The sequence below is a fragment of the Dromiciops gliroides genome, chromosome 6, assembly GCF_019393635.1.
Source record: "Dromiciops gliroides isolate mDroGli1 chromosome 6, mDroGli1.pri, whole genome shotgun sequence".
NCBI lineage: Eukaryota > Metazoa > Chordata > Mammalia > Microbiotheria > Microbiotheriidae > Dromiciops > Dromiciops gliroides.
Genome location: NC_057866.1, coordinates 15,333,842 through 15,357,977, shown reverse-complemented (window position 1 = coordinate 15,357,977; position 24,136 = coordinate 15,333,842). Strand labels below are relative to the sequence as shown.

Genomic DNA, 24,136 nt, shown 5'->3' with positions numbered 1-24,136 from the left:
AAGGGGAAAGATGGTCTGGGGAGAGGTAGTTCACATGAAGGAAACAAGAAAAAAGCTTATGGAGGGGAGGAGAAGAGGGGGAAGGAGCTGGGGAGTGAGTGAACCTTAATATCATGAGAATTGGCTTTAAAAAGGACTAACATACATACTCAAGTAGGCATAGTAATACATTTTTGCCCTGAGGGAGGGGAGGGTGGGAAGGGGGTAGGGAGAAGGGAAGGAGGGAAGGGCAGATTGGGGAAGAGAGCATTAAAAAGCAAAACACTTTCAAGGAAGATGAAGATGTTCTGCATTACTGCACCAGTATGACATATTGAATTGCTTGATCTCATAGGGAGGGTTGAGGAGGGAAGAAGAAAAATTTAGAACACAGAATTAGCTCAGGGACCCTGATCTCATTGGAGTGGGCTCATGGAGGGAATAGCTTTCATACCCAATTGGGAGGAGCAATCTATTTAACCCTGCAGGAAAATAGGAGGGGAAGAGGATAAGGAAGGAAGGGTGCAAAAAGGGAGTGCAGAGCGAGGGAGAGGATAGTCAGAAGTAAAACACCTCTGAGGAGGAACAGGTAAAAAGAAGATAGAGTAAATATCATGGGAAGGGAGTAGGATGGAGGGAAATAGTTATGATGATTGATTATAATGGCAAAACATATGGTACCTACTTTGCTGGGCTTTTATGAAGAAAATTCTGTCAAGCTTAAGGTACTATATACAGGTTATGATGAACAGGATACTATCAGGAAAACCTGGAAAGACCTACATGAACTGAAGCAGAGTGAAATGTACTGTATACAAAATAACAGCAATAGTGGGGGATGATCTGCTGGGAAGCATGTGGTTATTTTCAGCAAGGCAATGATCCAATAGAACCCTGAAAGACTTATGAAGATTGCAGCCCATCTGCAGAGAAAGAACTGATAGTACCTGAAAACAGATGGAAACACATTTAAAAAAAATTTTTTTTTCATTTCCTCTTTGACAATTCCTTAATCTGACGTTTGGGTTTTTTTGACTGTTTTCTCTCACAACTGGCTAATATGGGAATTTTTCCATGACGACTCATGTATAACTTATTTTGAATTGCTTGAGTTCTTGTGGGTGGGGGGTACTAATGGAGGGGGGAAGAGAAGTTGGAACACAAAGTTTTCAAAAAATTGATGTTAAAATTTTGTTTTTGGGGGGCAGCTAGATGGCACAGTGGTAAAGCACCGGCCCTGGATTCAGGAGGACCTGAGTTCAAATCCGGCCTCAGACACTTGACACTTACTAGCTGTGTGACCCTGGGCAAGTCACTTAACCCTCATCGCCCTGCAAAAAAAAAAAAAGGTGAAAAAAAAATTTTGTTTTTACATATATTTTGGAAAATAAAATTCTATTTTAAAAAAAGAAGGTGAATTTTGGGGGAGAACATAACATCTTGTTCTGTATCAGTTTTTGTTTTTTGTTTTGTTTTTTTACTGTGATCCCTCAAAGACTTGCAAAACCAGCTGCAGTGGCTGGTGTCCTTTGGTGACTTCTTTCCTTCTCTTATAGAGTCCTGGAAAGGTGCTCCTCCCTTGTCTGCCCTGATCAACTGTTCTCTGTGATTTAGTCAAACTTCCTCTACTAAGAAGAGACCTCCCTTTATCTATCTTCCTTTAACAAGTATACAATTTTTCTTTGTATGGGCACTGGTATTTTAATGTATAGCCATTTTTCTTCTTTCTTGTATATTGTTGATGAACTGTGAATGACATCAAGTGCCACATTCTGTGAGGATTAAAACTTATTCCTAATTCCTTCTGGTTTATGAGTGTCAGTTAAATTAATAGAAAATTTCTCACTAAAAAAAAAAAATTATAAGGGGCAGCTAGGTGGCGCAGTGGATAGAGCATGGGCCCTGGAGTCAGGAGTATTTGGGTTCAAATCTGGCCTCAGACACTTAACACTTACTAGCTGTGTGACCCTGGGCAAGTCACTTAACCCCAATTGCCTCACTAAAAAAAAATTTATAGAAAATTCATAAATAAAAGTTTATTTCTTCCTTGCCCATCTAATTTGCTTATGATGTCACCTTTTTGTCGAAGTCAAGTGTCCATTTGGAGTTTATTTTGGTATACAGTTTGAGATGTTGAGACCATGGTATTCAAAGCCTTCAGTTTCTACAGCATCACTGGATGAATTTTGTTGTTTAGTCATGTCCAATTCTTCATGACTCATGTAGGGTTTTCTTGGAAAAGATATTAGAATGGTTTGCTATTTCCTTTTCCAGATCATTTTACAAATGGGGAAACTGAGGCAAGCAGAGTTAAGTGACTTGCTCAAGGTCACATAGCTAGTAAATGTCTGAGGGTGGATTTGAACTCAGGAAGATTTCAAGCCCAATTCTCTACCCATTGCACCACCTACCTACCCTACTGAATAAATATTGTTAAAAAGTTGGTTCTTTATTTTGGTGAAAATATTGGGCTTTTAAAAAAGCAAAACAAAATTTGCTAGCAAAAAGCCACTTGCTGTCTATGGACAGTATCTGTTTGAGACCTTCATAGAGATCTTCATGGGCTGGTCATCATAAGCTGGAAAACCAATATTTTCTATAAACTTGGTTTTTCAAATGTAGATAATTAGTAGAAACTCTTTTGAGTAATTCTGAACCTTATTTAGGAGACTCTGCAACATCTTGGGGCTTGATGCAAGCAGCCCAGAGTGATGTAGGAGGCAAAAAAGGGGTTAACAGAAAAACCTAAGACCCAACTTCTAATTCAAATATGAGCTTGAAGAGGGATTCAGACCCCAGTTAATGGATGACTTACAAGTCAGGATGCTAAGTTCTCTTACCCACACACGGTAATCAGTACCCATAATGGGAACAGAGGGAGCTAGGCCATGAAGACCTTAAATAAAATGACAGGCTATAGAAATTCAAACTAGAAATAAATGGTAAATTAAGATGTTTTGAAACTAAGCATGGGAACCAGAAAGAGACATGCACAGAAAAGGCCAAAATTGTCCCCAAATTCACCTTATGACGTGTAAATACCCAAAACACACCTCCACAGAAAAAGGTACCCACCTCAGGGGTTGGCTTAAGACCCCAGGAACTCCATATTTGGATAAGCCCTCCCCTGTACCTCCCAAAGGTGGAGATTATTATAATGAGACTGATAATCAATTTACCCATACTATAAATATAACTGTCTTTTCTTTCACTATTCGAGATACCTTTCCACTTTTCTGTTTTTCTCCCTGTGGTCACCCACAGCATTGCAATAAAACTTGGGAAACTGAGTTACTGAGTCTTGTAATTCTTTTGGGATGACTCACAATCAATTTGACCCTTAATTCCAGCCCACATAAAGAGGACCTCATCATTTCTTGGGAATCCCTTTCAATCCTAATTCTTGAATTCCGTGAGAGTGCTTTACAAACCTTTGAGCACTATCTAAAGATGAATCATTAATGTATATGATGGATTTAAGTGATCAAATTGATCGCATCCCAAAGAATTACAAGACTCAGTAACTCAGTTTCCAGTTTTATTAAAAGACTGTGACGACTATAGGGAGAACACCAAGGAGAAAAGTGTCACCATTCGGGGAGATGGAAATGGTTATATTTATAGTGAAAAATGTAAGTTACTTCGTTGTAGTAGCAAGCTGGTAGGCTTGAGTCCAGTTAGGGATGCTCTGGCCCTGAAGGGGACACTATGACCCTGGAGAAATATGGTTGATCAGCTTTTTGGGGTCAGAGATGACTCTTTCCTTGGAGAAGCAAAGTAGCTGATTAACCACGTAGTGGTTGGTCAAACAGATAATAAGCAGTCACCCAGAAAGCTGGGCTCCTTGAATTTACAACATGAGCTTAGTTGGGAGCCAGTTGTGTTTGCTATGTGATTAGGACCAGGTAGTGACAATAATCAAGTTAGAAATGTGGAATTTTTATTATGCATATGTCTAAATGGCTAACATCGTCATTTTCAAACTGCTGTAACTTTTCAGTTTTAGGTCTCTGCCCCCATCCCCTTCTCACCACTAAAAAATTGTCATCTCCTTCGTTCAGGGAGTTGAAGTTAGGCTTCTCCTCCCAGCCATATCTCTATGGCTGTCTGATTAAACCTCCCCAAGGAACTGAAGTCACTCTTCTTCTCCCAGCCATACCTGGATGTGTTGTCTGATTAAGGAACATGCCATAAACCTGTATCTTCTGGGAGTTGAAGACTAGGCTTCTTCTCCCAGCCACGCCTCTGTGTGCCAAATAAAACCTTTTACTAAAATTTTGATCGGATTGTGTGGGCGAACAATTCTTTGAAAGAAGAATGTTTTCAAGAACCCATCTAGTGGTAACATTTGTCATTATCTTAATCTCCTCCTTGTGGGAGGTTCATATCTTATCTTGGAATTCTTAAGATGCTAAGATGTCCCCCAAGGCGGTCCCTTTCTCACCAGGTGTGTCTTTTGGGAACTTAAACATCATAAGGTGAACTTGAGGATATATTTGGCCCTTCTGCACACATTCCTAAAAACATGTTCAAACTTGTCAGACCCCAAGGATCTCTCTGTTTAGAATATCTCTTTACTTTAAGGTTTGGTTTTTAGGTACAGTTTCTGTTTCTTGTCATCTAGAATTATTAATGGCTATTTTTTAAATAATACTTGCACTATTTATTCCTATTTGGACATTTACTTTACAAATATTAAAGTACTATTTCTAGCAGCTTTTTTTTTTTTTAATCGGGACAATGGGGATTAAGTGACTTGCCCAGGGTCAAGTGTCTGAGGTCAGATTTGAACTCAGGTACTGCATCCAGGGCCAGTGCTTTATCCACTGCACCACCTAGCCGTACCCTATTAATGGCTATTAATGGTTAATGGTCCTTGGCTACTGTCTCCTTAAACTTCTGTCGATCATGTTTGTTGATAAGGACTCAAACCCTCTGGTTTCTGTACTGTTCATAAGAACTCAAAGCTTAGTTTCTCTGTTAACCCTTTTAGGTACTATTGATAATTGAAGTCTTAGGTTATCTGTTAACCCTTTTAGCCTCCTCCATCAGATATAAGGTGGTATCTATAAGTTTTTTAACTTGTGGCTTTTCCCATTATGAGAATCCAAATAACCTTGAGTGTCACATTTATATCAACTATAAAGAAGAAAAAGTGCCTCTGAGGATCCTCTGCTAACCTCTGAATTCATGATTCAGTAACTTGGCATCTCCAATCTTTGGGACAGGGACCAGCTAAGGATATTGGTTTTACAGCCTATATATGGAACACAGCCCTTTCTATGGGGTTGAGGAATAAGGGAACGAAACGGAATAAACATTTATACAGCATGTATGATGTCAACCAGGTGGCACAGTAGAGAGTGCTGGGCCTGGAGTCAAGATAGACTGGAGTTCAAATCTGACCTCAGACACTTACTGGCTGCGTGGCCATGAACAAGTCACTTAATCTCAATTTCCCCATCTGTAAAATGTGGGTGATAATAATAATAGCACCTAAATCCCAGAGTTAATGTGAGCATCAAATGAGATATTTGTAGGAACTTAATGATAATAAGACAACACATGTGCCTATTTACCTAGGCACATAGTAGGCATTTAACATATGACTAGCTACTGTGTGATGTCAGGCACTGTGCTAAGTGCTTTTGTGTGATCTCAGTGTCTTTCTCCAGCCTATCCTTCATTGGTGAGGACCATATGCCCGATATTCCACCTGCTAGCCACTGACCCAAACTGTGACTACAAGAATGGTAGCTCTTGCACAGAGCAAGCTCCTACAAATGCAAATCCTGGTGCTACCATACCTCCTGCAAGAAAAGCTGCTGTTCCCACCGCCCAGTACCAATCGTGCCCGGGGCCATATCTCCAAAGCCCCCAGACCAAGTATTGTAGCTGTTGCCACTGATGCTCCTGGGTCTGTGGTGTCTCCCTGTGCCTGTAAATAGAGCAACATGTACAAACCTGGCTTTTCTATGCCATGAACATATTTCCTCCTGTCCTTCCCTCTGAGTGAATGGAAACCAAATCTTTAAAAAATGTTATCTCATCTCTGATCCTAATCCCAAAGATACTGGGATCATTCCCTGGGGGCAGCCTCAATCTCAGGCTCCCAGCAGGAAGCGGAGAAATAACCAGAACAACTGGAAAGATGGTGCCAAACCTTCCCTGGTACAGTCTATGTCAGTACATCAGCGATCCTTCCCAGTTGAAGGCAAAGTGCTGAGAAATGAGGCAGCAGAGATATCTTTTGCCTGAAGGGGTCCAGAGATGCCAACTGGAAGAGATATCTGAATTGGGCCTTAATGGGACTTCAACAGATTAAAAAACAGGAGGGGTAGATGCTTCCTCAGCAGGTATGGGGTGGCAAAGGCGGGAAGTATCGAGTAGGATGGGGGAAGGAAAGGGTGGCAGTAAGTAATCTAGTTTGGCCAGAGACAATGTGAGTAGCAATAACAACATAAGAGCTGAACAGATCAGTTGGAGTCAGATTGTGAAGACCTTTGAATCCTGGGATTAAAAAATTTGCATTTTGTTCATCAGACAATGGGAAGGCCACTTCACGGGTTTTTTTGTTATCCTTTATGACTTGATTAGCTATGTAGAGAGGGAATAACTAGGTCCAGAAGGACCAGTTAGGAGGCTTTTACAATGAAAGAGATGAGGGCTTGAATTGGGATGGAGAAGAGAAGAGGGCCAAGATGCAAGAGATATTTCAGAACTATGAACCAAAAAAACAACAACAAAGAAGTCTCCATGAAAGGATTTGACCACTGAAAGGATGTGTAGGTTGAGAGGTGGGGGGATAGTTAATTATTATAAGGTCATGAATCTGGAAGACTGGCACAGACAGAGGGGAAAAAAAAACAGATTTAGGAGGAATATAAATTTAGTTTTGAACAACTTGATAAATGTAACCTCAGAAATGACTACAAAATGAGCCGATTAGATTAACTGCCAAGGAAGGCATAAAACAGGGAGATATACCACCGTCTTAGAAGAAATTATGTGTAAGGTCCACACAGAAAAGGGTTTAGAGTTGTTTTGTTTGGCACAAGGGCAAAACTAGTAGCAACAGGTGTAAGTTGCAGACAAATTTCCTTAAAAGAAAATCACCTGACCAATTTGAGTGATCCAACAACAGAAAGGGCTGTTTGAGGAAGTAGTTGGCTCCCCTTCAGAAGTCTTCAAGAAAAAGCTGGCTGACCATTTATTGGGTATATTGTTCTGGAGTTTCTTTTTTTTTCTTTTTCTTTAGAACTAGATGGCCTCCCAGAGCCCAACTGAAATTCTGTTAACCGATAATTCTCCAAAGGATTTTTTTTTTTTTTTTTTGCGGTGCAATTGGGATTAAGTGACTTGCCCAGGGTCACACAGCTAGTAAGTGTTAATTGTCTGAGGCCAGATTTGAACTCAGATCCTCCTGAATCCAGGGCCAGTGCTCTATCCACTGCACCACCTAGCTGCCCCAGGATTCTTTATACATAACAAGCTCTCCCAGATAATACTGTGTCAATTACACCAAGCCCAATGAGATGGGATTATTTCAGAGATTTGGCCTACCAACCTATTTAAAAACAAAACACCCTAAATGTATGAAAATGCCCATATTGATGTTGAATGGTGCATTTATGTGTACATGTGAGTGCATTTATATATGTATATGATTTATATGACAAAGGCCCTAAAGATGGACTATGAGCTGGGCCCAGATTTGAATAAGAGGAAGAATTGGGGGGGAGGGTCGGGGCAATGGGGGTTAAGTGACTTGCCCAGGGTCACACAGCTAGTAAGTGTCAAGTGTCTGAGGCAGGATTTGAACTCAGGTCCTCCTGAATCCAGGGCCAGTGCTTTATCCACTGTACCAGCTCGCTGCCCCTAAGAGGAAGAATTTTGAGAGATTTCATTTGGAAAACTGCAATGCTTTTGATGACAAGCCGATCTCCAGTACAGAGACCTACTTATCCATTTAAACAAAAGATAACATATCTTTTGGTTTTTTACTACAGCATCATTTCTCAATCTGTCCCTCTCCTTGATCTATCCCATTCATCCTTTATAATAGAACTTTAGAAAGGGGGTGGAGGGGCAGCTAGGTGGTACAGTGGATAAAGCACTGGCCCTGGATTGAGGAGGACCTGAGTTCAAATCCGGCCATAGACACTTGACACTTACCACTTACTAGCTGTGTGATCTTGGGCAAGTCACTTAACCCTCATTGCCCTGCAAAAAAAAAAAAAAAAAGAAAGAAAAAAGAAAGGGGGTGAGGTGGAGTGGGGAGGAAAGAATTCAGCAAAACTAAGTAGCACATTGAAAAAGTTTGACATTATGTGATAATGTGTAGTGTTCCACGCCCATATCTCATCCTTGGGATCAAGCTTGGCCATTATCTTGCAATATTATTTCCATTATTTTGTTGCTGTTAGTCTTCCTGTTTACATTGTTGTGGTCATAGTGTACATTGCCCTGGTCTGCTTACTTCTCTTTGCATTAATTCATGTCTTCCCATGCTTTTCTGTACTCCTCGATCAGTGTCTTTCTTTTTTTTGCTTAGCTGTTCTCTAATCATTGGGCATCTACTTTGTTTGAAGAGACCTATCTTTCCAATGCAAGTACTCCCCTGGTGATACTATATGTTCACAAATCCTGGAATGCCACTAAAGTTGCCATTGACTTAAAGAGAAGGAGAGATGCAGGAAAGCATACCTCCAAAGGCAATCTGTGTGCCAGAAGTGGTATGAGGGATATCATCAAGGACACATGACCAAAAACTGATGTGAACTAGTCATGGATGAAATCAGGGTATTAACAGGTAGACGATCTGAATTGTCCCCTGGTACCCAAGAAATACAAGAAGACCTAAAGGCCTCCCGCACACTGGATGAATCCTATGTGGATTTGTGCAAGAACAGAGACAAAAACTACAGGGAAGAACTGCCAATTTGGAGGCAGTAACTGAAACCAAGAGTGGAAGAGATCACCAAGGGGAGAACAACAGAGAAGGTCCACAGTAAGACACTGTGGAAACACCGTTTATTGTTTGTCCTTTATTCTCAAAGAGGACCAATGACATCACAAGGGTGATGTGTCAACTTGCTAGTGAATTAGGTTTAAGAGAGGCAGAGCTGCACAAAGTAATCGACCTCACTCTCTCCTCCAAAGTCACTGGAGTCCAGCACCAAGACAAATCAAAATGACTGGCAATGGCTCAGGATGCATTGGGTGACTTTGGCTTTTTTAAATTAAGGTCTTTCCCAGGCCTCAGTTTGTCTGAGACAATGCTAGATAAGAATTCTGAGAACAACCCCACTTAAGGGGCAGGAAGTACAGAAAACCACTTAGAGGACAAGTCTTAAAAGCAGACAACTATATAAGTGTGGCTCATGGAAACAAGGGAGGATTGAATAAATGGTGCCGTTAAATGCCACTGAAAAGTCAAGGACAAGGACAAAAAGGCTAACAGATTAAGCAATGGTGTAAATGATGAACTGTTTCGAGTTAGTGATGAGGACAAAAGTCTGATCGCAAACAGAATCTCTGTCCCATTTTCTCAAATATCCAAAGGTTATGTTCTAAAGCTGAACTACATGATAATCACCTCAACCTGCTCCCTGCAACATATTTTTAAAAACTTAAATTGGTAATTAATTTGGAATAACAAAATCTGAGCTGGAAGGCATCTCAAAAATCTACTCCCTATACTTCTAGCTTCAATGTGTCTTAAGATATATAAAGAATATTCCTTGCAACCACCCTGTGAGGCAGGGAATTCATGTTACATTCCCTATTTGGCAGTTGGGGAAATTAAGATTCACATCGTTGTTAAGTGACCTCCCCAAGGTCACACAGGTACTCAAGACTTGCAGGAACTCAAACCAGTTCTGACAAAGCCCCATGCTTTTCCCACAATATCAGACTGCCTCAACCTTGATTCCTGTGAAAACAACAAAAGCAAAAATGGTATGATGCTCTCTTCAACTAAAAAGCAATTTCTTGGGGAGCAGCTAGGTGGTACAGTGGATAAAGAAAGCAGTGGCCCTGGATTCAGGAGGACCTGAGTTCAAGTCCAGCCTCAGACACCTGACACTAGCTGTGCGTCCCTGTGCAAGTCACTTAACCCTCATTGCCCCACCAAAAAATAAACAAACAAATAAATAAATAAAAAGCAATTTCTTTTTCTTCTGTCATGGCTTCAATTTAGACCAAACAGAATTCCATGGCTTTAAGAAATGGAAACAGCAAGAATCCCCTTCTCAAGAGAGCTAAAGAAAAGCCAACAATTGTGGGGGAACAGCCCCGGTCCCAGAGCTCTGATTTTGTTTTGCCCAAATTTCCTATGTCATCCTGGCCTCAGATGATGACGACAACCGTAAAGAATAACAGCTAAGACCAGACAAGGGCAAGCCAAAGGAGGCATTGGGAGGCCTGCTTTGCAGCCTCCAGCACCGCTAGACAGAGATAAGGAGGAGTCAGTTATGGGACCCATGGAGTTCTCTGATCTGGTCTTCTCTATATACTTCACAGGCAATTTAACTTTCTCCCATGAATTGCCAAGTGGGAGTCAAAGAAAGGGGCCACATTGATACTTTCACTATAGAACAAAAACTTCAACTTGCTGCTGCTTCTTTACTTTTTCATTCTCTATCACTTAAAAAACTTTTCTCTGCATTTCTCCCCTCTATGGATCCCATAGTCCTAGGAATTAAATGAATGAGGTCCAGGTCTCCCCTCATCTTTCCTACATATATATGGACGGAAGTGAATAAGACAGACAATGGGACTTTTTAAAAATTATTTAATTTAGTCGTTTTCTTGGAAAAAAGCAATAATGCAAAAAAACCCAAAAATATAATTATAGTTTTGTTTTGTTTTAAATCTGCCTTTATTCCACCTGTAGGATTTGAAGCCTCTCCCACTGGCAGGAATCGAGTTCTGATGTGGTACCAAACCTGGAAATAGAACACAGGCAGCAGGGGAAGAGAGGGTGGGCCATGGGGCTGGTGTAGCTGAGGACTGCCCACTCTGAAGCCTTCTGCTCAAACCACTTCCTTGATCCATCTCCTATATAGGACCTTTCCCTGCTCTGGGAGTGGGGCATGTTGGAGGAAGTCCCCCAAGCACCCTTCTGTTCTGCCCGTCAAAGCTGGGAAGGAAGCAAGGGAAATCCTGGAGCCAGCACAAAGTCTATTTCCTCTGGAATGAATGACCTATACTACACACCGTTCTCCCCAAGCCTCCCCAGCCAATAACCCCACTGGCTGAGGCTCATTTGTTAAGGAACAGAATCAAAAACACCAACAAAAGCATACAAGGAAGGCACCTCAGTGTGATCCTCAACCAGGGGTGGGTGCTATTGGATGAGAGAAGGAAGAGAAAGGCTTCAGAGGGTTTCCTGGGGGAGACAAAAGACACAAAATAAAACACCACAGGGAAGGAAGGCAAGACAGAACAGCGGCAGATCTCCCACACCCCCATGGAGTGCTTTGGGGACCTCGTCTCGGTCTTCTTCCCATGCCTGGGGCCTCCCAGCTGCACAACTTGCAAGCAGGGGAGGAGGGGTGAGGGATTTCAATTTGGAGAGCAGGGCAATAAGGGTATTTACTAGTGTTCAGAGATTATGGACACCTCATGAAATGAGTCACAAGAACCTCCCCCTGTTCCCTAACAGCCCACACATGATCCTGACCAGCTTTAAAATCTTCCTGCCTCATCTGAGGTGGAAAAATGAACATGAAATCGACACCAATATATGCTCAATGCAGAGTCCCAGGGTGGGCTGGATTGAAAAAAAAAAAAACCAAACACAAGATTCTTACTGGGAGGAAAATCAAAACAGAAAAATTAGATTTTTCTCTACATATATATAATATACAGATATTTAACAAATTATTCAAGAGGTGGCTCCAGTCCATGGGGCTTCAGACAGTTGGTGGAAAGACTTCTTCTAGATCATTTGCCCCATCACTCCCATCTGAACTACGTGGGAAACAGGTCAAGTTCTGCTCCACAATGGAACACCGAGCCCGTGGCGACCTACTGCCAGGAGAGAAAGCTGAAGCACAGAAGGCCATTGGGGCAGGGGTGAGGAGTGATGCGGAGAGCAGAATGGCTGGACATCTTGCTCTGACCCTTCTCATCTTCTCAGGAAAAGTTCTCAGCTGCAGAAGTCCGAGCAGCCCCCAAAGGTACAAGGACTCTAATCGGTGATGATCAGCCCCGCTCTTCCCGGCGGTTGAAGGGGCAGCTGGCTGCTACGTAGCCCAAAAGACGGAGAGTCATCATGGGGAGCTTTCCATGGATGAAGACAAACTCCCAACAAGAAAGGAGCTTCTGCGGCTGCTCCCATTCTACTTACAAGTCAACTCTTGCACTAGATACTCCCATCTTGCAGTCCGCTCTCAGGGAGGTGTGGCATGCCTCCCGGCCTCTAAAACTTACCCTGCCTTTCAGAACTCTTATTAAAAAGGGCTACCTGAACCCCAACTGCAGCCATTACAGATGCTGCTCAGAGAGATTCTCACTTGCATTTTTTTTTTTAAAAGGAACATCTAATATCAGAGCTTGCTCTTGGCAGCACCAAGATACCTCTAATCCGCATACTCACCACACTTGTCTCTTGGCTGAGTGAGATACTCTTGCTAGGATGGGACTAGAGGTGGCATCATTGTAAATGGGGTAAAAGGGAGGAGGAAGAGTCAGAGATAGAGACCCACAGGTACGAAGTAATGCTAACTCCCAGCCACCCCACCTCTCCCTTACAAACATGGGTATCTAGTACATACATCAATGTCAGGTTCAATCAGCTAAGGCAGCCAATCCATTACCACCCCCAGGGCTTCTGCTCCTGGTGATTGCTTTGGAACAAATGATTGGTTAGGAAAGACAACCTTGAGGAAAGCACGAGGTGAGGGAGTCCCAATGGCCGCCGGCTTCCTCTCCCAATCTTCATCCTCTTCCCCTCTGATCCTCCTCCTTCTGCTTCCTGCCATTTCAGAAAATGTCAGGGCATGAGCTCCAGTCCTGTTTTTCTTTACTTTCCCAGTATCCACCTCTATAAATATGGGTTAACTCCTTGGTAACAGGGTCCTTTTTCCTTTCAAACCACAGTGCCTTGTAAGGATCATATGGAGTGCCTATGAGAAGGAGAGAGAAGATGGAGTTAGTGAAGTACCAGCCGGCCCCGACGCTGCTGCCAAGATGCAGCGGTGCCTCTTCTCACCGTCCTCACTGGCTTTCACAGCCTCGGCTTCCCTCTTCTTCCTGGAAAGACGCTGCTTCTCCTCTAGGCGCTGCTTCTCCGCGTTGGCCTCATCCCAGCGTCCATTTTCCATCAGTCTCTGGTCAGGCCTCAGGCGGCTGTCTGTGGGGGCTGTGCCACTCTCCCAGGCATTGAGAGTTAGGGCAAGTTCAGAGAAGTAGTACATGTTCTCTGCATTCTTCCTAGGGTGAGGGGGAGAAAGACAAGGTGACATCAGGGGCAAGATTCCATTAGAGAGAAGTAAGGGCACTGCAGAAAGGCCAAGAAAAGAAAAGCCATGAAAGACTCCAAAACCCAGTCATGCACCTCCAAAGATGAGAATACAACTGTCCCTTGGCCTAGTCTTTCTGCATTATAGAAACCTCTACTGATCAGGAAGCAAGTGATTTCTTTTTTTTTTTTTTTTTTGGTGAGGCAATTGGGGTTAAGGCCTAGTCTTTCTGAATCAGGGCACGCAAACTTCTGGGAGTGAGGGGCCAAGTTCTGTCCCATGAGGTGACTTTCTCCACTTCGAGCCCCTCTCTACAATTCCAGGCCAGAACCCTACTAAATGTTTACAGTACTAAAGACTTGTACCATATTTGTCCTTGAACTGTCCAGTCTTGCTTAGAGGCAATCATGAACCAAGGGCTAGGTGACTTCCTCCTTGAGATGACTGAAAATCCTGGCTCCCCATTATCACCTTGTGCCTTCCCCTCCCTGAACCAGCATGACCACCAAATTGATTTTAGAAAGCATCAACCCGGGGGCAGCTAGATGGCGCAGTGGATAGAGCACCGACCCTGGAGTCAGGAGGACCTGAGTTCAAATTTGACCTCAGACACTTAACACTTACTAGCTGTGTGACCCTGGGCAAGTCACTTAACCCCAATTGCCCTGCAAAAAAAAAAAAAAGAAAGCATCAACCCCATATGCATAGTAGAGGTGGCCAAGACGTCATGATGACATTTTGTTTTCTTTTAGGAAAGACACCAGACAAATTCAAATAAGATGAAAACCTTTTTTGGTCACCTTTTTTATTTGCTCAGCCTCTTTCTCTTGATATTTAAGGAGGAAAGTAGGCCAGAAAGCTGTACCCACTCTCTAGGATCAGTGCCTCACTAGCCAGAACAGCATTTAGGCAGCATACTCACGGGAGTGGGTTCCTTTTCCAGAGCGTGACTCTGCTCTCCTCTAATTCGTGGCTTCTTTGCCGACCGTCACCCCCATTGTCTCCATTGCTAGGGATAACTTGGAAATAATCCATTTTTTCATCCCAGGTTCCCAGGAGGGCAAAGTGGACTTTTCCTGATGGGTCTGTGACTTCCCCTGTAACCTACAAAGATGGACAGTAGGGGCACAGAGAAGTCACTCTTGGGTTCAATAATGAATGTTTTCTAAATTCACAAGGAAGAACAGTCATAGGACCATTATAGTAAACTGCACAGACCAGTACAAGTTATTCTATAATAGAGAATATGACTTGAAATTAGTGGGTCACAATAACCATAGCAATATTCAGGTTAAATGGGGGTTGGCATTTTTTTTAATGATACAAAGATCTTTCACTATAATGGTATTTAATTCAATAACATCAAATTAAGTATCTAACCACATATTGCAAAGATTTTCCCCTAAGTGACTGTCTCTCTTAGTTTAGCTGCACTGATTTTGTTTGTGCAAAAGCTTTTCAATAGAAATTATCTTTTGTGATCACCTCTACCCCTTATTTAAGAATTCAACTGTTAACCTGAACTGAAAAAGGTAAGTGATCTGATTTTCTTATTTATTTTTATGCTATGACTGTTTGGCTCAGGTCACATCCATTTTGAGCTGATTTGGGATAAGATGTTAGTGTAGCCTCATTTCTACCAAACTGTTTTCCAGTCTTCTCAGCTCTTGTTCAACAAGGAGTTCTTCACCAAGTGATATATGTTTTTGGGTTTATCAAACCCTGTTATTTAGTTCAGTTGTTTCTGATACTTTATCTAGTCTGTTCTACAGATCCATTCTGTTTTTTATTTTTCTGCCAGTACCAGTTTTGATAATTACTGCTTCATAGTATTAAAGTCTGGAAAAGTTATTGCTCTTTCATTCAAATTCTCCCCTTCCCTTCCCCCCACTATTTCTCTTTAAATCCTAGACCAGGGATTTTCCCCTTTTCTGTATCACGGACCCCCTGGGCATCTTGGGGGACTCACAGACCTGCTCTCAGAATCATGCTGTGAAATGCACAAAACAAGACACAGAAGATTACAATGGAAACCGACTATGCTAAAAAACATTATTAAAAAAAAATTAAGTTCATGTATCCTTGAAATGGTTTTTTATTACTCGGTATAGCTCAGATAGTCAAGAATATAAGGACAAGGGCAGCTAGATGGTGCAGTGGATAGAGCACTGGCCCTGGAGTCAGGAGGACCTGAGTTCAAATCCGACCTCAGACACTTAACACTTACTAGCTGTGTGACCCTGGGCAAGTCACTTAACCCCAATTGCCTCACTAAAAAAAAAAAAAAGAAAGAAAGAAAAGAATATAAGGACAAATATAACTCGGACTTCACTGCAGATCTCACAAAACTTACACTGTTTAAGATCAGACACTTAAACAAATAACCAAAATGCAAGATGGCGTATTCTATTATAATGATTCATAGGATAAAGTGAGAAGGGGGAATCACTTCAGTGGGGTGGGGAGAAGGAAACATCATGTGCAAGGGAGTTAGGGAGGGGGTCATAGAAGAATAAAAAACATTTCATCAGCATATATTGCAAAGAAGACTGAGAAAAAGGGAAGGAATTGTATCAATTCAGCCCTGAGGGAGAGAGTTCAGAAAAGTACCAAGAGAGAAGGCCAACAAGCCAACCCAACATGCATTTATAAAGATACAGACAAAACAATAAAAGTCCATTCCCTCTAGCTTTCATTTAAACAAGATAGGGGGCAGCTAGGTGGCACAGTGGATAAAGCACCAGCCCTGGAATCAGGAATACCTGAGTTCAAATTCGGCCTCAGACACTTGACACTTACTAGCTGTGTGACCCTGGGCAAGTCACTTAACCCCCATAGCCCTCAATCAATCAATCAATCAATCAGATAAGGAAGCAGGAAGTCCTGCTTTGCTGAAGGGAGCACCACAGAATAAATGTGGAGATGCATGCTGAAGCCAGACTGTGTGGGAATAAAAACAGAAGGTTAAGAAGTCTGCATTTTTTTACATAATCGGTGGGAAGCAACAGAAGTGTTTTCAACAGAGAATACCAATATTGGGTCTGTACATTAGGAAGATTAATTTGGTAGTTGTGCAAAGGATGAACTGGAGACAAGTGACAATGGGGACCAAAGTATTTCAAATATGATGGGGATGTCAGGAATGGCAGAAAGAGGAGAGGTCTGAAAGAGCTATTTCAGGAGTGAAATAACAGAACCTAAGTGACTGAATATGAGGGATGAGGGAGAGAAAAGTTTCAAAGATGAGCAAAGTTCTGGGCCTGGGTAACTGGGAAGAAGACGTCATCTACAGAAACAGCTATGTTAAGAGGGAGAATAAATTCTGAAAGGAAAATTGTGACTTACTTAGTCATGCTGAGCTTGAGCCCAATGGGACATCCTGGTAGAATTGTTCAGCAGACATTTAGAAACAAGGACACATTAAATGAGAGGAACCAAGAAGAAATTACCCATCAGATCTATGGCTATAGAAAGAGTTCATGATCAGACAAGGACAGAGAGATCAAAGAAGATAAAGCAAACAGTTCTGATTATATAAAATTTTAAAACTTTTTGCACAAATGAATTCAATGAAGCTTAGAAGGGAAGAAGTTAACAGAGAAAAATCTTTGCAATAAGTGTCTGATAAAGATCTCAATATATGGAATTAATTTTAATTTAGTCAATTAGTTAGGCAGTAAGCATTTATTAAGCACCTACTATGGGCCAGGCATTGTGTTAAGTGCTGAGATAAGAATAAAAGCCATTCGCCAACTAATAAATGGCAAAACGATATGAATAGTCAATTTTAGGGGAAGAAATCCAAGCTGATAAAAAATGCTCTATGGGCGGCTAGGTGGCACAGTGGATAGAGCACTGGCCCTGGAGTCAGGAGTACCTGAGTTCAAATCTGATCTCAGACACTTAAAACACTTACTAGCTGTGTGACCCTGGGCAAGTCACTTAACCTCCAACTGCCTCACTAAAAACAAAAACAAACAAACAAAAAATGCTCTAAATCACTAATAACTAGAGAAATGTACATTAAAAGAACTCTGAGGTACCACCTCATACCTATCAGATTGACAAAGTTAACATAACAGGAAAACAACAAATGTTGGATATATGGGAAAACTGGTACACCAATGCACTGTTAGAGGAACTGTGAACTGATCCAGCCATTCTGGGAAGCAAATTGGAATTATGCCCAAAAGGTATTAAACTGTGCATGGTGTTTTACCCAGCAATACTACTACCCTAAAGAGATCCAAAAAAAGAGGAAAAGATCCCATACATACAAAAAGATTTAGAGCAGGCAGCTCTTTCTGTGTTGGCAAGAATAAAAAATTAAGGGGATACCCGTCAATTAGGAATGGCTGAATAAATTATGGCATATGAGGGGGCAGCTAGGTGGCACAGTGGATAGAGCACCAGCCCTGGATTCAGAAGGACCTGAGTTCAAATTGACCTCAGACACTTGAACACTTGCTGTGTGATCCTGGGAAAGTCACTTAACCCTCATTGCCCCGTATAAATAAATAAATAAAGTTTTTAAAAAATTTATGGCATATGAAAAGACTTGCATGAACTGATACAGAACCAGGACAATTTATACTATAATAACAACATTATAAACATAAACAATTATGAAAAACTTAAGAATTCCAATCAACACAATGATTAATCATGATTCCAGAGATCCAGTGATTAGAAATGCTATCCAACTCCTGACAGTGATGATGGACTATTATGTAGAATGAGATACATGTTTTCAGACAAGACTAATTTCAGAATTCGTTTTGCCTACCTATTACAAAAGGGTTTTTTCTTTCTTTTGCCCCACATATGGGGTTGGGGAAGGCAAGAATGAGGGGGAAAAGAGTTTGATAAATGAAAAGAAAATTTAATTTAAAAAGAAAAAGAAAAAAATGGGGAACAGTAGCTCAGGAAAGGAAACCAGAGCCCAAGATGATGTTAGAACATACATACGCACAGAGGTCATTCTCTGTGCAGAAATGCCACCTGAGATCAGAGGAATGGATAAGCTTTCTTCTTGTTTGTTTTGTTTGTTTGTTTTGCAGGCAATGGGGGTTAAATGACTTGCCTAGGGTCGCACAGCTAGTAAATGTCAAGTGTCTGAGGCCAGATTTGAACTCAGGTCCTCCTGAATCCAGGGTCGGTGCTTTAACCACTGAGCCATCTAGCTGCCCCATGGATAAACTTTCTTAAGAGATAGAATCCAGGGGCAGCTGGGTGGTACAATGGATAAAGCAGCAGCCCTGGATTCAGGAGGACCTGAGTTCAAAGCTAGCTTCTGACACTTGACACTTACTAGCTGTGTGACCCTGGGCAAGTCACTTAACCCTCACTGCCCTGCAAAAAAAAAAAAAAGAGAGAGATAGAATCCAAAAAGAGTCAGTCAAAAAGCACTTAATACTTGCCTACTATGTGTCAGGCATTGTGTTAAGTGACGGGGATACAAATATTGCGGAAAAAAAGTCCCTGCCCACAAAGAGCTTATAATCTAATGAGGACAGACAACACACACAAGGAAGCCAAAAGGGGAAGGAGGGAGAAGGTGCCCAGGAAAGCACCTAAGTGGGTAATGCCCAGGAGCCCTCTTTAAATGGAGGTTTTGGGAGCTCTTTGCTCTGTCTTCTAGCCCTCCAATCTGAGGGCCGAAGGCAGATGGATCCAAAGAGAATCAAGGATCATTAATGTCAAGTCCTACAGATAAGAACTGAGAAGAAGCCACTGGGTTTGTCAAATTAAAAGACAAACCAATGGTGACCTTGAAAAGAACAGTTTCAAATAGAAAAAGAACACCTGGTTGGAGAGAAAGGCTGGAAGAGAAAATGATCAATTCAGAAGTTTTCAGAAAAGACAGGAAGACAGGGCATCAAAGGCACAGGTGAAAAGGTTATCCACACAAGAGCTCACGGAATAATTCGGATTCTCACTTTCTCTTACCTTCCTGGCCACATCTCGGGAAAAGTAGCTGTAAGGAACAAACTTGAGATTGCACTTGTCTCCTGTCTTGTGATTCACAATGTCGATCTCGCCAGACTATGAAGGGGGGGAAATATGGGTTGGTTTTACTGAGATTCAGGTACTTGGGCCATAAATTTGATTATCATTCATTCTTCAACCCGCACATTTCAGAATTAGTGACTGTTTCCCACCTAAATCACTTTGGGGATAAGCTGGAGCCCTTTATACACAAGGGAAACATAACAAACATTCCTCTTATAGTGGCTATCCATACCTCCTAAGTGACAGAATATGGCCTATGGCAAAGATTTCCATATTAAAGCAATAACGGAGGTTCCTAAATTTGTTTTCACAACAACCTCCCCTGCCACACATATTCCCCACTCCCCTTTTAACCTCCTCCTACACCCCCGTCCAGCCAGACTGTCGACTGATCCCAGTAGATGCTTTCCTTACTCCTTTTCCACTTTCACACCTTGCTTACTCAGACCCTATCAACTCACCCAAATCCTACCCGTCTCAAGCCAAGCTTGAGTAAATTGATTGTTCCTCCTAGAAGCTTTCCCGTATCATTACAACCCACAGTGAAGTCTCTCTTATGGACTTTACACACAGCACTGAATCAAATATTGCCTCATAGCATATCCTGTTCTGATAGCTTATGTTTTGTTTAACTTTCATGTCTATACAGCTTGTCTCACCTAGACTGTACATTCATCAACAACAGGAACCACGTCTCATAAACCTTTGTACTCCTGGACTGTGTTCTAGCTTACTGTATACTTTCTTTTTGTTTGTTTGTTTTTTCTTACTGTATATTTTCAATAAATATTTGCTTTACGAATGAATTTTAGAATAGGGTTCTAATGTAATCATCAGCACATACTAGGGTTAGACCTGAAAGGACTTTAAAGATCATGCTAGTCTGACCCTTTTGTTTTACAGAGAAGTAAACAAGAGACTGAGAAGGATCAAGTGATTTCTCCAAGGTCATAATGCTAGTTAGTGATGGAACCAAAATTCAAACCCAGGATTCCTCCCTCCCAGTTCTGAGGTGTGTTCCATTTATTACCCATATCCGAGATAAGCAAAGGTTTTTTTTAATTTACTTTGCACCTGTAACAGATTAACTAATCAAATTTTTGTGGGCCAATTCCATTTACCTTTCATATCTCTGCAAAGCTGCACCTAAGCAAATGGCCTCTAAACATTAGAAACCCTGGGAGCACCTTAGCTTACCTGATCTATCCACAATTTGCCCACAATAATGTTGTGCACCGTCGTGGTGACTTTTTTCCAAGTGTAGTGGTGGCCAGTGGCATGGAAGATACAATGGATGCTACCTGGAGAGAGAGACACACAGATAACTACCCAAATATTAGACAATTGGCACGATACTATCATAGAAAGGAAATATGACCATTTTCCTGCCTTTGACAAGTTGTTTTGTGCTTTTCTAATTTGTTCTTTAATAGAGTTATTGTCTTGTGGGCAGGTACCTTGCTATTATGATGAATTTTATCCAGCAACCATGCAAATAGAAATTCCACAAGAAATGCATAATAGATGCTGGTTAACTGAATGAAATACAATCTGCTGAAAAATCTTTTAACTATATATTACACACACACACACAATATCTCGACTGAAAACTTTTCACAACATTAGAAATGGAAATTAAAGAAAGGATCCTAACTTTTTTTTTTTTTGGTGTGGCAATGGGGGTTAAGTGACTTGCCCAGGGTCACACAGCTAGTAAGTGTCAAGTGTCTGAGGCCGAGATCCTAACTTTTTAAAAAAAAACTTGCCTCTATATAGATATTTCTGCTTTTGAATGTTAAAGGTACTGCAAGAGGCCAGATGAAATCTAACAGATCAAGAAGTCAGTGTACAGCAGTGGAAAGAGCACAAGAATCCTAGATAACAGAAAACTTCTCATTCCAGCCCTGCCACTAACCTGGCATGTGACCACGAACAAACCATGCTGTCTCTTTATCACCATCTCCTCCTTCTCCTCCTCCTTTCTAGCCAAACGGGACCTCTGAGATACTCTAATCCAACTTTCTCCCTTTCCAAATAACATGGAAAACCCCAGAGGGAAAAAGGTTTTCTCTACTCACACAACCAGTTAATGGAAGGCACCGATCTAAAATCAGTTTTCTGACGTCCTATGTAATTTATTTCTTTTTTTTTTATAATTTTTTTTTTTGCAGGCAACGGGGGTAAAGTGACTTGCCCAGGGTCACACAGCTAGTAAGTGTCAAGTGTCTGAGGCCGGATTTGAACTCAGGTACTCCTGAATCCAGGGCCGGTGCTTAACCACTGCGCCATCTAGCTGCCCCCTGTAATTTATTTCTAACTGTTAAGAAAAGGTGGGAGCTGGGCAAAGAAGAGGACCAGAAAAGTACCAATCTCTTGCCATGAAGTGAGGACTTTGGACTTGGACCTGCTGGCTAAGGTATATTACTGCCATCTGTTGGCGGTGTGGCTAAACATGTAGGGGCAGTTCTAGAGTGGTGGCGTTTGTTCAGTCTTGTCTGACTCTTCCTGACCCTGTTTGGGATTTTCTTGGCAAAGATAATGGAGAGGTTTGCCATTTTCTTCTCCAACTCATTTTATATATGAGGAACTAAGGCAAACAGGGTTAAGTGACTTGCCCAAAGATCACACAGCTAAAAAGTATCTAAGGCTAGATTTGAAATCAGGAAGAAGTGTCTTTCCGATTTTAGGACTGGCAGTCTATCCACTGTGCCAACTAGCCATCCCAAGTTCTAAAGTACAAGGTCCCAAAACTAAATTCAGTTTGATAAATTTGAGTTGAAAGGAACCTTTAGTGTCCTCCTGTACTTCAACCCCGCCATTTTATTTTATTTTATTTTATTTTTTCTTTGGTGAGGCAATTGGGGTTAAGTGACTTGCCCAGGGTCACACAGCTAGTAAGGGTTAAGTGTCTGAGACTGGATTTGAACTCAGGTACTCCTGACTCCAGGGCTGATGCTCTATCCACTGCGCCACCTAGCTGCCCCTAACCCCACCCCACCCCCATTTTATTAACATTCATTTTCTCAAAACTTTGAATTCCAAATTTCTCTCCCTTCCACCACCCATAGAGAAGTCAAGGGATATAGCAATTCTACATGTAAGATCACAAAAAAGCATTTTCATTATCAGCCATGTTTCAAAAACAAACAAAAAAGCAAAAAAATAAAACATAAAGCAAAAAATGTTTGAATCTGCACTTACAGTTCATCAGTTCTCACTCTGGAGGTATTGGAATCGTCTTTCCCATCATTACAGTTTTTCTGTTATGGTATACAATGTTCTCCTGGTTCTGCTCACTTTTCGTCAGTTCACATAAGTCTTCTGAGGTGTTTATGAAACCACCCCGCCCCAATTCGTCTTTTTTTTTTTTTTTTTTGCAGTGCAATGAGGGTTAAGTGACTTGCCCAGGGTCACACAGCTAGTTAAGTGTCAAGTGTCTGAGGCTGGATTTGAACTCAGGTCCTCCTGAATCCAAGGCCAGTGCTTTATCCACTGCACCACCTAGCTGCCTCCCAATTCGTCATTTCTTATAGCATATAGCATTCTATCACAATCATGGTCAGTCATTCACTGATGGGTGTCCTCTCAATTTCCAATTCTTTGCAACCACTAAAAGAGCTGCTATAGATATTTTTGTGCAAATGGGTCCTTTTCCTTTTTTTTTTTTAATCCCTTTAGGGTACAGACCTAGTAGTGGTATTGCTGGTCAAAGAGTATTGCACACTTTTATAGCTCTTTTATAGTATAGTTACAAACTGTTCTACAGAGTGGATGAAAGAGTTCACAACTCCACTATCAGTGCACTGATATCACTATTTTTCCACAGTCTTTTCAGCATTTATCTTTTGTTTTTCCTGTTGTTAGCCAATCTGATAGGTGAAAGAGTATCTCAGAGTTGTTTTAATTTGCATTTCTATAATCAATAATAATTTATAGCATTTTTTCATGTGACTATAGATAGGTTTGATTTCTTCATAGGTAAACTGTCTGTTCACATCCTTTGACCATTTATCAATTGGGGAATGGCTCTTCATTTTATTAATTTGGCACAATTCCCTATATATTCAGGAAATAAGGCCTTTATCAGAGAAATCTGTTATAAACCCCTCCCCAATATCCTGTTTTTCTTCTAATTTTGGTTGCATTGGTTTAGTTTGTGCAAAATTTTCTTAATTTCATTTTACTTCCCATGATCCTCACTATCTCTTATTTGGTCCCAAATTCTTCCTTATCCATAGATCTAAGAGGTAAAAATTTCAATGATCCCCTGATTTATTTATTTCAGCCTTCTTTTAAAAATAATTTACCCAATGTTAACCTTATTTAGGCATATCAACCTCTCCATAAAATGAGGCCTAGATATGGTTAAGTGGTTTGTCCAAGGTCACAAAGCATTAAATTATAAAATAAGAGCTGGGATCTGAATTCTCTGACTCCAATTTTGGGAAGTGAAAACTTTTTTGCAACAACTGTAATCTTGAAATGTCAGTCAGTCAGTAAGTATTTATTAAACTATGATGTGACAGACACCGTGCTAAATTCTAGATACACAAAGAAAGGCAAAAAACAGTCCCTGTCCTCAAGGAACTCACACTCTAATAATAGAGGTGGGAAAGAGAATTCTCATTTGAATCTAGATTCTCATTTGAAAATAAAATAAAATTTAATTAAAAACT

At 41.2% G+C, this 24,136-nt stretch overlaps 1 protein-coding gene across 1 annotated transcript in view; it reads right to left on the bottom strand.

The window, feature by feature from the left end:
- Positions 1 to 10,759: 10,759 nt before the first annotated feature.
- LOC122730982 (oxysterol binding protein) overlaps positions 10,760 to 24,136 on the bottom strand; it is a 33,384-nt gene continuing 20,007 nt past the window's right edge. Inside the window, exons 10-14 of the mRNA XM_043970651.1 lie at positions 20,658 to 20,761; positions 19,398 to 19,493; positions 14,371 to 14,552; positions 13,199 to 13,419; positions 10,760 to 13,112 (exon numbers count right to left, since the gene is read on the bottom strand). Coding sequence (XP_043826586.1) covers positions 12,970 to 13,112; positions 13,199 to 13,419; positions 14,371 to 14,552; positions 19,398 to 19,493; positions 20,658 to 20,761 — 746 coding nt within the window. The 3' untranslated portion in view covers positions 10,760 to 12,969. The remainder of the gene's footprint in view (positions 13,113 to 13,198; positions 13,420 to 14,370; positions 14,553 to 19,397; positions 19,494 to 20,657; positions 20,762 to 24,136) is intronic.